General features: G+C 38.4%; 1 protein-coding gene across 2 annotated transcripts in view; it reads right to left on the bottom strand.

Annotated features, from left to right (window-relative positions):
• The window catches only part of ATG2B (autophagy related 2B), a 78,312-nt gene that overhangs the window by 6,230 nt on the left and 54,902 nt on the right, over positions 1–17,180 (bottom strand). Inside the window, exons 32-41 of one of the 2 annotated variants that reach the window (XM_060164299.1) lie at positions 16,952–17,060; positions 15,812–16,006; positions 14,897–14,998; positions 9,884–9,962; positions 8,554–8,761; positions 5,985–6,054; positions 5,612–5,694; positions 4,442–4,563; positions 4,045–4,199; positions 3,195–3,344 (exon numbers count right to left, since the gene is read on the bottom strand). In XM_060164299.1, coding sequence (XP_060020282.1) covers positions 3,195–3,344; positions 4,045–4,199; positions 4,442–4,563; positions 5,612–5,694; positions 5,985–6,054; positions 8,554–8,761; positions 9,884–9,962; positions 14,897–14,998; positions 15,812–16,006; positions 16,952–17,060 — 1,273 coding nt within the window. The remainder of the gene's footprint in view (positions 1–3,194; positions 3,345–4,044; positions 4,200–4,441; positions 4,564–5,611; positions 5,695–5,984; positions 6,055–8,553; positions 8,762–9,883; positions 9,963–14,896; positions 14,999–15,811; positions 16,007–16,951; positions 17,061–17,180) is intronic. The other variant, XM_060164295.1, reaches the window with a different exon arrangement.

The following is a 17,180-nucleotide window of genomic DNA, read 5'->3' as shown; positions in this document are numbered from 1 at the left end:
AACTACTACTTCCCTCGCCACTGCTCCCCAACCACCACGAGACCTGATCATGCAGAGCAGGGCTCGGCAAACTGTCCCTGCAAAGGGCCAGGTGGTAAGTATTTGCGGGCTGCACAGTCTCTGTCATATACTCTTCTTCTTCCTTCTTGTTTTCTTCTTTTTACAAGCCTTTAAGACTGTAAAAATCATTCTTACTAGACGGTCCATATAAAAACAGGCATGGGCCAGATCTGACCTGAGACCTATCATTTGCCAACCCCTGATCTTGTGAAACACATGTGATGTTTCCTCTTGATCTCTGAGTTACCAACATATAATACAAAAAGAGACAGTATTTTTTTTATAAATTTATTTATTTTATTTATTTATTTTTGGCTGCATTGGGTCTTTGTTGCTGTGCGCGGGTTTTTCTCTAGTTGCAGTGAGTGGGGGCTACTCTTCATTGTGGTGCATGGGTTTCTCACTGCGGTGGCTTCTCTTGTTGTGGAGCACAGGCTCTAGGTACGTAGGCTTCAGCAGTTGTGGCACGCGGGCTCAGTAGTTGTAGCTCGCGGGCTCAGTTGTTCCATGGCATGTGGGATCTTCCCGGACCAGGGCTTGAACCCGTGCCCCCTGCACTGGCAGGAAGATTCTTAACCACTGCGCCACCAGGGAAGCCCAAGAGATAGTATTTATCACCACCTAGGAACGTCTATTTTAAAAGTTTTCTAATACAGAATTCAGACTCCGTCTAATCAAGCACACCTACCATATCAAATCATGCTCACCTTCCTTCCTCCCTTCTTCACAGAGATGGTTTTAGAGAACTAAACATTAGACCCAAATACCTGGGTTCCGATCCAGGCTCCACTACCGTCTCGCCACGGTACAGTGGGGAAGCCATTCTTGCTGACCCCGTTTCCTCATCTCTAAGTCAGGAAAACCACCTATCTTTTAAGGGTTACTATACTCTTGGCACAGAGTAAGCACACAAATACTTTTATTTAAATGAGCATAGATTAAGTTAGGGAAGAATTTTGTGAACTGCAAAGTGCCACGTACCCAAGTGCTATTATATCCTGCTGCAAACTGCCCCTGCTACGCCTTGAAGCCCAGGATAATTTTTACAAACCTGATTTCTAACATGTCTGCTGATTACTGGCCCAATCCTGACATCTGTAGGAACAGGTCTGACTGGTAATTAGCTCTCTTTATTCTCCCGACTAAACCTCTTTTTAAGAGAGGTGATCCGTGGTCTTGCCTTTATTTATCCACTAACACATTTCTTGGGGGCCTCACTTCAGTCTTCTTCCCACCATTTGGGACCACATGGGCTTCTTTCGTCACGTAAAAGACTGTCCTAAGGCACTTCTGCCTGTCAGAATATGACAGGGAAAAATATCATTAATGAAATCTTAACACACAAATCATAAGTAAAATGACCTCAAACTTCATGTCCTATGTCAAAAAAAAAAAAAAAGATTAAGACAAGGAATGCTAAAAAAAGGAAAAAAACCTAATACTAAACTTTCTTTGGGTTATTTGTATGGAAATATGTTAATATTAATGTTTCAGACATTACATGAAATTCCTAAAAATCTTATATGTTCTGGTATAATGTTATAAGTCATAATTCTAGTTATTATTTTAAAATGTATATCTTAGAAATAACTAAATTTCCTTGTCAATTGCATTATTATGAACTTTCATCAAATCTTTACCTGTGGTCATTTTTAAGTCTTTTGTCATTTACAGACAGTTCTGGGTGTACTCTGATGCTTTTGCAAAAATGTTCCTATAAAAGGGTTTCACCTTCAAGGAATTCATAGAAAAGACTCTGACAAGTACAGGTTTCTGGTAACTGATTATACTGCTGAACTGAATGAATAAGAATTCTCAGAACTCTAATGGAAAACTGATGAATTCACAAAAGTGCTAAGAAAAGATCAAGATGAAAAACAAATTAATTACATGGGACTGAGTGAACTGATGAGGATAATTATAATTTTTGTGACTTTCTGTTTGAATAAGAAAAAAAAAGAAAGAAAAAAAAAGACAAGGAATGCTCCTGTCAACACCCATAAAGAACCAGGATTCACTGGTGCAACTAAATTACAATTTGTTAATGCTTAATAAGTGTCAAGATTCAAATAGTTACAAACCACCAATTCCACCCTTAACAACTTCTTGCACATACAAACAAAGGGGCGTTTATATGAACATTCCAATAGCCGTATTTCAGGGAAAAAAATGGAATCTGGGACTTCCCTGGTGGCGCAGTAGTTAAGAATCCGCCTGCCAATGCAGGGGACATGGGTTCAATCCCTGGTCCGGGAAGATCCCACATGCTATGGAGCAACTAAGTCTGTGCGCCCCAACTACTGAGCCCACACGCCTTAACTACTGAAGCCCACACACCTAGAACCCACGGTCTGCAACAAGAGAAGCCACTGCAGTGAGAAGCCCGCGCACCGCAATGAAGAGTAGCCCCCGCTTGCCGCAACTAGAGAAAGCCCGCGCGCAGCAACGACGACCCAACGCAGCCAACAAGAAGTAAATAAATTAATTAATTTTTTAAAAAAGGAAACTGTCCACTAATAGGAAGATAAATAAATTATGCTATATTCATACAGTGAAATACTATAAAAGTTTAAATTAGATCTACATATATCAATGTGGATATATCTTGAAAGACAAAAGTTACAGAATGGTACAGATGATACCATTTATGTTAACTTTTAAAATATAAGCAATTATTTGCTTATGAATACATACTTACATGAAACTATAAAAAACATGCACAGAAAAAATATCTACCATCTTCAGGATAGGGAAGGCATGGGAATGGGGTCAGCATTTGTGATTAACCTGAAAAATTTTATTTTTTAAACACATCTGCGGAAAATACAGCAAAATATAAACATATGTTAACTCCACTGGTGAGTCCATGGCGTGTTTCTACTACTCCTTGTTTGCTTCTGTATGTAAAGAGATCAGTCTTCCCACTAGATCACTACTCTTCTCGTGAGCCTGCAGGTCAGGACACAGCCTCCTCTCTTACCTCATGCAGATATTTGCACTCACCAGCGACAGAACAGTCCCAAGTCCACCCCAGGGGTTTCTTTGGGACAAAGCCCAAGTGCCGCTGCTCTTTAGATGAACATCAGGAAAGCACGCAAACTGCTTCTGGCCTGTCCCCTCGGGTGCCCACTCACCTCCTTCACGACACTGTAGGCCTTGGCCACACCTTCCCTCAGGTCCACTGGCTGGTGGGCTAAGCGGTGATGAGGGAACCTTTTGACCTTCTTGGGCTCGATAGAAAGGGTACCAGGAGACACCATGTCATAAGCAGTCTCTGCCGCCGCCTGGATCATTTTATCAGAGAGTGAAAAGTGAATCAGAAAACAAAAAAGTGAATCAGAAGAAAGTCTGGAGGGTTAAGCTCCAACAGTGCACTTCCTACGGGGAGAGAGGAAGAGGAGAGGGACTCACACACCCTCAGACCGGCCCTTCTGCAGCATTTGAATTCTTTACAAGAATGTATCACTTTTATAACAAGAAGGTTAAAGTGTACACTAATAACTCATATCTGGATTGAGCTGAATTTTTCAGCCCCTCCTCTGCCTTCTGAGAACACTCTCCGTGTTACCAAGGTTAGACAAGAATGCATGGTCTGTGAACAACTGGATAAGGCCAAATGGAGCTTAATACTTAATATAACAAACCTTAATACGACCACTATTAGATCTCTAATGCCTTCTTTACATTCAGCTATGATCTTTTCACATAAATGTGGTGAAATAAATCCTTGGCTAACTTAATAGTTATAATTTACCTGAAAGAGGCAAACGAATTTGACACTGTAGTCCACTGCTTTATTATTTAACTACTTATTTAACACTGGACAGCTAATCAAAAAAAAAAGTTAATGATATGAAATCATTACAAATAAAATATTCTCAATATTTTATACACTTTCACAGTACATTTTGAGAACAAAATAACCCAACTGCTTACAACAGCTCTTCCTCTTTGTATAGATCAAGCTGGTCTTTGAAAAGATACCTGTATGGTTTGAACCATTCTGTTCGTGAGTTCTAGAGCAGCCATCGCTGTCGAGGTGCCAAAGGAGGCAGCGCCTCTCTGAAACCCTCTGACGATGCGGCCGCCCTTCCGGTACTGCTCAACTGGCAACCAGACCAAGTCCTTCAGGCCTTGCACTAGAACAGCAGCCAACACACAGAAATCAAGAGGCGTGCTGGAGCTTAGATCTCTGCTATCATTCCAACCCTCAGGTTTTTAACTCCTAAAATGGGAGGCAAAATTTTGTACGACTAACATGTAGGTTTTTCTAGAAAGATGATCCTCACGTAGATTCTCAAAGGCATCCATAACCCCAAAAGAGTTAAGAATCACTGATCAGGCAAAATAAATTATCTTCTAATTAAAAAAGAACACTCACCTAATTGCACTAGTGAGTGCATAGGCCCAACGCCTCCCAGAATTCCTGGCAGCTGGTTCTTCTTAATGTCAGTAAGCCATTCAGTGATTGCATATGAGAATAATTTGTCAACACCTAGCAAACTAGAGCAAATGACTGTAAGTATATAGGAAGGAAAATGAAATTTATAGGTTTAGACAAGTTTGGGGAATTTTTTTACTTAAGACAAAAAAAGAGGGCTTCCCTGGTGGCACAGTGGTTAAGAATCCACCTGCCAATGCAGGGGACATGGGTTCGAGCCCTGGTCTGGGAAGATCTCACATGCCGCGGAGCAATGAAGCTCGTGCGCCACAACTACTGAGCCTGCGCTCTAGAGCCCGCGAGTCACAACTACTGAGCCCGCGCACCTAGAGCCCGTGCTCCACAGCAAGAGAAGCCACTGCAATGAGAAGCCCACACACTGCAACAAGAGTGGCCCCCCCGCACCGCAGCTAAAGAAAGCCCGTGGTGCAGCAACAAAGACCCAACGCAGCCAAAAATAAATAAATAGATAAATAAATAAGTTTATTAAAAAAAAGACAAAAAAGAAAACGTACAAATTATAAGGACAAAATTTTATAGATTTTCAATTTAAGTATATAAATACATCTATGTATACACATACATTTAACCCAGTGCTAATGCTAATGCTAATCATTTCTATATAAGGCTTAGGCAGTATATATAAGTGCTAATAATTTAGCACTTATAATGCTAATAATTTCTATATAAGGCTTAGGTAGTTATATATAAGTGTGCTTTTCCACTGTTCTTACTTCTTCAACAACTAAAGCTTTGGCACAGGGTTAACTCAGTGTCTATAAATCGCCAGACAGTTCTTAGCTACTAAGAACCGTTTACCTTGTGAACTTCCAGTCTTTTCACTGAATAGGCTAATTTATAACTTTGGGAAATTATTTAAAAATCCTAACTATAGGTGTTTTTTGAAAAATACTACTCTCTTCAAACTACTTCTATTCTCTCAGAATAAAAATTAGCCCCTAGCCAGTAAAAATCCTCTAAAAATGAGGTCTCTGCAAACAACACTGTAAAATAACTTATGTATGCTCGCTAAGAAAACTCAATTTTTAGTTTGCTGTAAACTAACGTTAGTAACTACATCTTAAAGTCTCATGTAATAAGTCAACTTACCCATGCCGATAGAAAAGCCTCTTCAGCTTTAGTTCAGAGCAGTTTAACTGGGCCAGACCAATCAAAATCCCAGCTAACGTACCCTTTAAAATTAAAAAAAAAAAAAAAAAATCGCTATTAAAGGTAAAACACCTAAAATACTTAGAGCAAAAAGTACATGTATTTTATATGACCCAATTTATATCAGATTTTACTCATGGGTTCTTAAGTAAAATTAAACTTAATTTACTTTAAAAGCAGAATTAAATTTTAAAATCTTACACTGCATTTCACATATACAAACTATAACGGAAAAAAGTTTTTAAAAAATTGAGTCCACTAGAAAAACAAATGAGATAATTTTGTAGAGTATATTCGTGCAAAGTTTCCAGACCTGATCCATTGATACGTGTTTGCCATGATAATCAAGTCGAATAGGAACTTCTGATGTGAATCTAAATTCTCTAAAGATAAAGAAAGGAGGGGAGTTATTTATATTCAAAATTACTAAGAGCTGAAATTAGATATAAATGAATTTGTTCAACTGGAGAATAAAAACAAAGCCACAAAATAAATAATGTGAATATATTAAGGCCTAAATAAAAGAGAATGTCTTTTAGCTCTACCTTTTCTTAAGGCAATGTAACAACTAAACAGACGTTAGTCATCTTATAAGTCTCATTTATTTCATGATATATTAAATTTCTCACAAACCCCTTTTCCTAGTTTGCTAAACAATGTGTATCTTAGGAAAATTTATTCTGGCACATATTCAATCCATACAGAGAACGAACTAATAAAGACAACTTTCAAGATTAAGCCAAATGACATAATCATTACCGAAGAGCAAAAAAGGGCTAAGGTATTCATTTTAGCTCTGTGATAGAGCAGAAAGATCCAGAAGACCTAGGCATGAACCCTAGTGTTATCAGTTACATGGGATGCAGTCGAGGCAAGTAACTTAAACTCTCTGAGCCTAAATGTCTTCATCAGTAAAGTTTTAAATGCCATCTACATTGGTGAATTTTAGTGGACAGTCATGAAATTAACGCTTGCAAATAGGACACTGACACACAAATATTGGGAATTCTGAATGAAATTATAATTATACATTGATGGTACACATCAAACAAAAGCAGTTGGCTTCCAAAAGTTGGACTGTAAATTGGAAGCTGAAACACATTTTTACTACAGAATTAATGTCGGTGGTTATATACTAAGTCATCCCAAGTCATCCCACAGAAGTCCATCTAACCTACAGTAAAACGGAAGTGCTGTATTTATATCAATCACTACAAGAAGTCTGGGTTCCCAGGTCATCCCTCATCTTCTGAACACTCATCTGCACTGGGTTCTCTGGGCGACAGCCCCTCGACACCTGCCTCCTCCATTCTCACTCTTTCCTCCATGGCATGTACGTAATAGGCCAAATCATATATTCTTATTATCTATAAGCTCAATTAAATAGGGATTTTCTCTACTTTGTTCACCTAGAACAAAATCTGACATACATATAATAAATGTTCAATAAATGTGGGATGAATAAATGTCTGCAGGAGAGGGGACTATTATGCCATTACTTGTAAAACGCACTGGATTTGGGATTCAGAAGACCTCTGTTCTAGTCCTGGCTTGGCCACTAACTGTGTGGCCTTGAGCAAGTCACCTCTCCTCTCTGTGCATTAACTTCCTCATCTGTAAAGTGAGTAATTTGAACTATATCACCAAGTACCACCCCAGGGTCCTAGATACACTAGGAGCTTTTGAGAGTAGAAACAGAAATCTACAAGCTATTTTAAGTAGTCTAAATGGAAAAAAACAAATATTTACCTAAGTAAGTGAGGTTACGTAGTCTGACTAAAAAGTGTCAAATTTCTGTGCTTTCAGGCCAGAATTATAACAATTCAATTTCTTTTATACTGGTTATCCAGTGTTCACAAAAACCAAATTGGTAGCTTATATGAAATGAGAATTCAAATTGTTACTTAAGATACACAATGTTTTTGTTAGAAAAACATTTTTAAATAAAAAAGAAATGTGGGAAAATAATAAAAGAGATTCTTCTTTTATGGTAGAAAAGTTCAGAGCCACCAGGGATCCTCTCTCCCAGGATCGTTCCAATTCTCACATTCTATTTTCTAACTATTTTCATCAATATACAAGATATTTAAAACATGAAAACACTTTAAAACAGTTATACTGCCTACTTTGGGTCACATTCTAAACTCAGAACTTAGAAAGACAGAACTTGGGGACCACTGATGTCAACAAGAGAGGACTATAGAAAACCAGGGAAAGGAGCTAACTGTCCCTCACAACACAGGTGATTTCGATCTTCAACCTCTCTCCTTCCAATAGAGCCAAGGCTCCATCCCTACCATCAAGGGCTGGGAAAGAAAGAAAACGGTTAGAATGAATGGATCTGGAAATGAGGATAAACTCCAATGTACAACCAGCTACTTGTTGGCTGTAGTCAACAGGGACATGGGTTTCCTGATGATTCCAACTCAGCCAGTTAGCGGTGGGTCAGGAAGGACACAACAGTGATAGAGAAGGGCAGAGAAAGTAGACAGAAAATCCCCATAAGGGAAAAGGGAGGAATGCTGAAGGTGAGGTGTTTGAGGGAAAAGGACAGCACCACGTTCAAGGACACACAAACAGGCCATAATAAGTGACTGGAAAGCGAGGGACAGGTGAAGGAAAACAGAAGGAAGAATCTAAGGGGAAGAGAAAATTCCTGCTACAGAATCAATAGGAGGATGAATCCTGAGCCAGGGTTACTATGTGTAAAAGTGGGAGGTGCAAGTAGGTGGGGCCCGCACACAAATAAATACACCGGTTGATGATTTGCCAGTGCACAGAAACGCTGATGCGACCTCCTGATCTCCCGTACACAAACACATTAAAGAACAACCTTCATACTCTAAAATAACTTCATTTGTTATCAAAATTAAATGATTTACCTAAAAAACACAGGCTGATCACTAAACGACGCTTCTTCAGCAGAGAAGTCCTTCTCTTCTTCCCCATTGACCACTTGCACTGAATTGGCACTGCCATTTGGGGAAGGCTGCTTTGGCCCAGGGAAAGAAATAACTAGATTTGGCTCCTTTGAGGTGCTTAAATGCCTTGGCAAACTGCAGGTGACGTCAGCTCCAGGAGACTTTTTAACTGAAAGTGCACATTTGTAAAATTAGGTATACTTCTTTAAAGCAACAATTTAAGTCAATCTACACTTAACTTGTTTTGCTACATTTCATTTAATAAATACAACTACTGCTAGAGAAATCTTTCACCTTTTAAATTATTACAGTAGTCCCTCCTTATCTTCAGTTTCACTTTCCAAGATCAACTGCGGTCCAAAAATATGAAATGGAAAGTTCCAGAAATAAACAATTCCTAAGTTTTAAACTGCACACCATTCTGAGTAGCATGATGAAATCTTGCCTCGTCATACTCTATCCCACCAGAATGTGAATCATCCCTTTGTCCAGCATATCTCACCAGTGAGTCACTGAGTGGCCATCTCAGTTATCAGGTCGACTGTTGGGGTATTGCAGTGCTTGTGTTAAGTAACCCTTATTTTATTAATAATGGCCCCAAAGTACAAGAACAGCGATGCTGGCCATTCGGATACACCAAAGAGAAGCCGCAGCATGCTTCCTCTAAGTGAAAAAGGTGAAAGCTCTTGACTTAATAAGGAAAAAAAAAAATTGTATGCTCAGGCCCCTAAGATCTACAGTAAGAACAAATCTGTAAAACTGTGATGAAGGAAAAAGAAATTCGCACTCATTTTGCTGTCGTACCTCAAAGGTTACAGCCACAGTGCAAGATAAGTGCTTAGTTAAGACGGAAAAGGCATTAAATTTGTACAAGACATTTTGAGAGAGAGAAAGATCATGCTCACCTAACTTTTATTACAGTATATTGTTATAATTGTTTTATTTTATTACTAGTTACTGTTGTTAATCTCTTACTGCGCCTAATTTATAAATTAAATTTTATCATAGGCATGTACGTATAGAAAGAAAAAACTTAGTATATTTAGGGCTTGGTACTATCTGCAGTTTCAGGCAGCCACTGGGGGTCCTGGAAGGTACTTCTGGAGGATAAGGGGGGACTCCTGTACTTTTACATAAACTACATTTGTACAACTTAACAAAAATGAGCACAGAACACATTTATATAAATGAGAATAAAGATTTGTAAGTACATTCTCAAAAAGGCCTCATAACAATCAAAATCAATCCAAGTACTTGTTATAGACTTTTTCAAACTCTACATATTTAATACCTTCTGGATCTGGAGCCATGAGAAGCTCTACTTCTGTGGAAACACTTGTGAAGAAATCCTTCAGGAAGAACAAGGCATCCTAAAATTGAAAGATGTAATTATATCTAAAGGGTTCTAAAACTATGAAACGAAGTGTCTTGAAGTCTTATATTTCACTCATTGTTCATATACAGCTATAATTTATTCAGTCCCTACTCTGTGTCAAGCATTGTTCCTATTCTCAATCTCTCCCTCTCTCTCACACACACACACACACACACACACACACACACATACACTTCCTTGTTAATTCTCACAACTCGGAGAAAATTAATTTATAGATGCAGAAATTACGACAGATAAGTTAGAAATTAAACTGCTATTTCTAAATCAAAGTACATTTTGGTTTTCTTAGAAATATAGTAGTCTCATTCTTAATTTGGCATTAGTTCTCACTCTGAATTGGTAGCAGTGATATTACTAAACAATAACAGCAGCTAGCATGTACTGGATACTCAGATGTGCCTTAGAAGTTCTTAATGTCTTATTTCTGCCTTTACCGCTATGTTATGTTGCCTTAAACATTTTCTTCATTAGACATGATATTCAAAATAAAAATTGAAAATAAATAAAATCACCCAATCAGTGTGGTCTTTTCTGAAATTCTATGGTATGGACCATTCTTGGTGCTGTGTATGCAAGCCACATTTGCCCATTATTAGCAGCTTCATTAAGCCTTACTGAGACTGACAAATCCATTTTGGAGAATATGAAAATTAAATACCAGAGCCTGTTCTTTCTTACTCTTCCCTCCCATTTTAAAAAACTTTAATTAATATAAAACGTTAATATTGTACCAAACCGCAATGTGAAAGTGAAATACAGGGTCACAGTAAGTGGCAGCACACCAAGTGCCTGACTGGCAATTCCAAAGGATCCGATCTACTACTGATCACACTTGTCAGAAGTATAAATGATGGAAGTTAGAAAGGTATTTTTCTAGATAACATGGCATATGGGAGACTGAGGGCTAGGACTGAAGAACAAACAGGCGGTTTCAACAGTATTAGAAATATTCTGGATCTGCAGTTGGGGAGTAAGTTCATGAATTGTTCACTATATTATTATGCTTTACACATACGTATTTAAGTATATATTTATATATTATTTACACTACATACATTTATTCTAAATCACTATATATGTGTATATTTACATATATCCAATATTACATGTTGACAGTTAATAGTATATAAAATGTTATCCTTTGGCCACCAGATGGCAATATTTTAATACTATGAATGTTTTGCCTCCAAAAAAAAACAAAGAGAAAATTCCAGGTATAAATGTGCCCTTATTTAAAAAAAGGGAAGACTAAAGAGACAGTGGTTTTTACACATTTTTACTACAAACAACAGACAAAGGGATACTGATCATCAGCTTTTCAAAATGTTCTCTAAATTTTTAATTTTGGTATTTATGCTGAACTCTTTACAACTCAATAAGACAAACAACCTAACTCTAAAACTAGAAAGACACAGGGATTTCCCTGGTGGTGCAGTGGTTAAGAATCTGCCTGCCAATGCAGAGGACATGAGTTGATCCCTGGTCCAGGAAGATCCCTCGTGCTGCGGAGGAACTAAGCCCGTGCGCCACAACTACTGAGCCTGCGCTCTAGAGCCCGCGAGCCACAAATGCTGAAGCCCGCACACCTAGAGTCCGTGTTCCCCAACAAGACAAGCCACCAAAAAGAGAAGCCCGCGCATGGCAACAAAGAGTAGCCCCCGCTCGCCGCAACTAAAAAGCCCACACGCAGCAACGAAGACCCAACAGAGCCAAAGATAAATAACTAAAATTTTAAAAAATCACTTAAAAAAAAAAAAACTAGAAAGACACACACTTCAAAAAAAGAAGATATACAAATGTCAAATAAGCTCACGAAAAGATGCTCAGCATCATTAGTCATCAGGGAAATCCAAATTAAAACCAAAATGAACACCAAGTAAGGTAGCGAAAATTAAAAAGACAACACCAAGTTTGGTCAGAGCGTGAAGCAGCTGCTGCCCTCATCTGTTCCCGATGGGAGCCTACAATGGTACAACCACTGTGGAGAACTATTCGGCGGCTTCTTATGATGGTAAACACACATCTACTCTATGACCCAGACATTCGGTGTATAATTACCCAGGAAAACTGAAAACTTATGTCCATAAGAGACTTGTACACAGATTTCATAGCAGCTTTATTCATTAAGAGCCAAAACAAGAAATATTTGTCAAGCTCAAACTGGACACCTAAAATCTCTGCATTTTATTATATGCAAATAATACTTCAATAAAATCAATTTTTAACTTTAAAAAATATGGCTTATTATTTTTGTTAAAACTTCACTATAAAATAGTTATTTCTAGCTTTAAGGTCCCATGGTAAAGGATATTAACAGTGTGATATGACTTAAGGTATTGAAAGAAATGCTTTCAATGTCATGCTCAGGTGATGCTGAAAAGAATCACAAACATGCCAACTGGTACTGCTACATGTTCATCACTTCCAACCTCAGCCAAGCACCTGTCCTACCCAACGGCCTCACATTGCATCTCACAACCCGAATTAGGCTCTCAATGCCTTTACAAAAATTCATAATTTTTATTATGACCCTTAAGACCCAGCTCGATTGTCACCTCCTCCAGAAAGCCTTTACTGCTCACCCCTCATCTTCCAAACTCCCAGCCCGGCTTAGGAGCCCTCTTCTGGTGGGACACATCTTCATGCCTATCTTCATCACAGGGTGTTAAAGTCATTTGTCTCTTTGTCTCCCCCACTAAACAGAGATCTCTGAGGATGGGATGTTTCTTCCTCTTTGTATTCCCAGCATCCTACTTCAGACCTGGGACAAGGGTGGCATTCAGCAAATGATTTGGAATTAACATATTTTCCTACACAGATTTCCAGGTAGTTCAATACTAAAATGAACATCAGACCAGGAAATCTGGCCCCTTCAGATTTCGGATCTCAAATCGCCTAGTTACACAACCTCCATCATCTACTTAGCTCCCTACATGGCAATCACTCCATCTGCCTAGTGTCCTGCCTGCCCTACAGGTACGCTGCGCTTCACAAGCAACTGCACCGACTTTCAACAGCAATGCAGCTTCTTAGAAACAAGAGAAAACAACACATTGCTTTCATACTTACTGTCTATGATCCAGTGAAGATAAAGTCAGAGATATGCTTGGTAAGAAAAACATTACTCAAAGCATTCTCATTCATCAACTGATATGTTTTCAAAAGAAAAACTAAAGAACACAAATATTTGGCTTTCTATTCAGATGACCATTTGGTATGGTATGTCAATCTTAGAAGACACAAACTAGAAAGGACTCTTTTGTATGATAATATTCCTAGTTAAGGCATACGTATTTGCAGCATGGCTTTGTTTCCCTCGATCCCATACCTTGGGGAATTATTTCCCATTCCTTCTCAGTTTAGTCATAACATTTATTTCTCTGATTGTTTTTGCTAAGGTTAATATTCCTCCATTTTAAAATCATAATGCTTTATAGTTCTAAAGAAGAAATTAAGCTCAATATTAAAGAAAAGGTCTATTAAAGAAAACTGGGCTTGATAAGTCTGGTAAAGTCATGCCATAAAGATAAATCTCAAATTCTTGCTCACACTGGTGATTTTCACAGATCAAATTTCCCATAAATACTTCATCATATTCCTACTAGGCCAATATGGATAAATTAAATTAAAATATGGGTTTCAAAAGATATTCTTCTCATAATGAGAAAACATAAATCTAAAATACTCACTGGCAAGACTGACCCAGCTCAGAAGCTACAAATATTAACATAAAGTTGTGCTAAACTTCTGTGCTTCACAACACATCTTCTCTGAGATATTCCTATATTTTGTTTACAATATAAACATTACTTTAGATTATCCCTGATACATCTATTACTTATTTAAATAATGAATTGACATTATTCAATCAATGTTATTTAATCAAACAAATAATACCACCCCACATATACTCCACTTCCAAACCTGAGCTCACACCAATATGTAAGGTATAAGGGGAGGGTTTTGTTATTTCAAAAGCAGATTATTATAAAAACTCCACTTATTTTCTGTAGTTGTTATATGCTTCAGTTAATAATAACTGCTAACACTTCTGCTCGCTAACAGTGTGTGCCAGGCACCAAGCTAAATGTTTTACATACACCAGTCTCCTTTAATCCTCATTTTAAAAAAAATGACGCTACATGTACTATTACTTTTTCCATTTTACCAGTGAAGAAACTGAGGCTTGGGGAAATTAAGTTACCTACCAAAAGCCACACAGTTAGTAAAAGAGAACTGAGATTTAATCCCAGGTCTGACTCTAAACCCACACTCTTCACTACACTGCACTACTACCAAGTACCACATCTTCATACACCGAACAAAGCTTGTAAAACACCAACTATGCTTTAAACAGCTCTCTGGGAAGGCAAAACCCAGGATCATTTGATGGGGTGCTTGCTAGGATATAGGAAAGTGGATTTCTTTACCTCTTTCCATAAATCTCTGCTTTGTTTGTGACCTGTTCAAGTGCCAATTTACTAATTTGTCATTGTGCCCAGGGCAGGGAATTCTCCTCCAGATGCTGTGATTACAATCCCCTATATCTTTCAGTAGTGTATATCGAGGAGTCCTTTCATCCTCTGAAAATACCTGTAGATCTGCATTAGGAGTACGTATGTAAAGATCAGAGAACATGAGAAGCAGGTATTAAGCGCTATGTCACGTAGACAGTGCGCAGGAAACTGGAGGACAAAATCTAATAACGTTTATTCACTAATAATTCAGATTCCAAACAGCTAGCTAATGAATTTGCCCTATTCTTTACCAGCAGAAGTCTGTTTTAATTATGCAACTTCCATAAAAGTTAAATCGTAATAAACATAATTCTACTAAATTAAATCTCTTATTCTGAATGTGGGATATATATTTAAACATAATTCCATGCCTTATGCTTGTAATACAAACCTGGTCAATATTGAGGCGAAGTGGCATTAGTGACACTCTGAGGCAGCATTCCTGTGGTGACCTGCCAGACTCCGGGCGCACATGTAATGCTTTCACTGTCAGCTACGAGATGAGACAGACAAACACATTTTTCCCTAGTGATAATATGACCTTGTTTTCATTAAAAAAAAAGAAAAGAGGAAAAAAAATCCTATATCTAGTCCGTATATCAGAACAAAAACTGGAACTGTTTACCCTCTTTCCTTAGAATCCTGAATCTAACTTTTTTGGGTCACACACTCTTTAAAGAATCTGATGAAAGATATGAATTTTCTTTAGAGGAAAACACGCAAATGATAATGTCGTACTCGCGTCTCAAAGAAGTTTGCTAAGCCCAAGGAGCTAATCCATACACCCACACTCCAGAGACAACTTCTATGACGTCTTCTTCTGCAAGTCCTGAGCTGATCATTTCTATTCTAATAAAATTTAAAAGCTAGAAATGTGGAATACTGCCAACAATTTCGTTTAAATATTTTGTGTTAAGTGTTTTGGTTTTTTTGGCCACGCCGCGTGGCTTGTGGGATCTTAGCTCCCCAACCAGGGATCGAACCAGGGCCCTTGGCAGTGAGAGCATGGAGTCCTAACCACTGGACCGCCAGGGAATTCCTTGTGTAAGTGTTTTGTGTAGGTCACTATGGACTTCTGGTTTTCCTCAGGTATTGATATATTGGCAATTATAGAAACAACATGCAAAATAATTTTTAAAACATAAAACTTTAAGCAGCGTATTTAAAAGGGATTTTCATATAAAAATGAGGGGAAAAATCCCATAATTTTCCCTAATCTAAAATAAATCTTCTGCAGTTAGATATAATAAAAATACTTTTCTGAAACTAATACAACAACAAAATAATATGAAGTTTTAAATCTTACCATGTTGGAATGAGCTTTTCGAGGCATTTCTTTACTGCAATACAGGTACAAAAACTTATTCATCTGTGATGTTGCCAGACGATCTCGAATTTCAAGATCCTGCACGATGAACACCTGCCGGGAGACCGGGTGTTCCAAGAGGCTAGAATCGCATTCTGGTTTGCATGGGGGGTAGACCTCGTGCTGAAACTTCACCTTTACAGAAGAGAAAGAACACAGAACAATCTCTACATTTTATTTAAATCAGATTTTCTCTTTAAAATGTAACACATCACTCATTTTCTTTGAATTCTCAGCTTTCGATTCCACTTTCAGAGAACACCATAACATTCCTACATTTGTTCACGTATTTATTTATTAATCCACGTGTTCAGGACCATACAAGGAAAAGCCTGACTGACATTTCTTATTTGACCTTGGTAAAATCCCCATCCTTTTCAAGCAAAACGCTCAACAGGCATAAGTCATAAAATTATTATCTTGCATACCTATGAAACTGCTTGGAGGCAAGGTTCAAGTTCCAAAAGGGCGCAAGGATACAATTTAGTATATGGAGCTGTCATCACTGCACTATTTCTAGGATAAGCGCCCTAATAGTCGCCCCTTGGCACAATCCCAGACAAGCTGACAGAATTAACTGCATCAATGGCACTGGCAGCCTGGCCTACTGGTCTCTAGATGCTCACAAAGGACCTGAGACCTGTGTGCTATCCAATGGCAGGCCTTCCCAGAGACATGCTCCAGCGCAGTGGTTCCCCAAGCACGGTCCTGGGTAAAGTGGTATCACAATCCCCTTGGAACTCATTAAAAATGCAAACTCATGGGCCCTACCTCAGACCTACTGAATCAAAAACTCTGGGGCCCAGCAACCTGTGTTTTAACAAGCCCTCAAGGGGACTCTGATGCTTGTTCAACTCTGCGAGACACTGCTCTAGGGGTAGCCTGGGAAAACAAAAACAAAAACCCTAAATTTTCTCAGAGTATTTGAGAAAGAAAAAGAGGCAAGAGTTTCTATACAAGATCCCTGCACTTTTCCACTTACACCCCAAGACCACATGGGGGAGGGGACAGGGAGTAACCAAAGGACGCCCACTAATGCTCCCACTTCGGTGGATTTTTCCTTTCAAAATGTCACATTACCTTGCTTAATTGTATTTCCATTAAAAAGTCATGGTTTCTTCCTTTTCCCCCACATACCACATTACGTCCATGTCTTGCAGGTGTGTGAGAAGGTGAGCTGTGGGGACTACTATAAATGAAAAATAAAACCTTTTGTTAAAGGAATAGTCAAAGAAAGGCAATGAATGACACCAGAAAAAATAACAGGATGAAAAAAGAAAAGATTACAGAACTAGCAAAACACTGCCAC

Source organism: Lagenorhynchus albirostris, chromosome 1 (assembly GCF_949774975.1).
Source record: "Lagenorhynchus albirostris chromosome 1, mLagAlb1.1, whole genome shotgun sequence".
NCBI lineage: Eukaryota > Metazoa > Chordata > Mammalia > Artiodactyla > Delphinidae > Lagenorhynchus > Lagenorhynchus albirostris.
The sequence above is the reverse complement of the archived record's forward strand: the minus strand, read 5'-3'. Positions and strand labels throughout refer to the sequence as shown.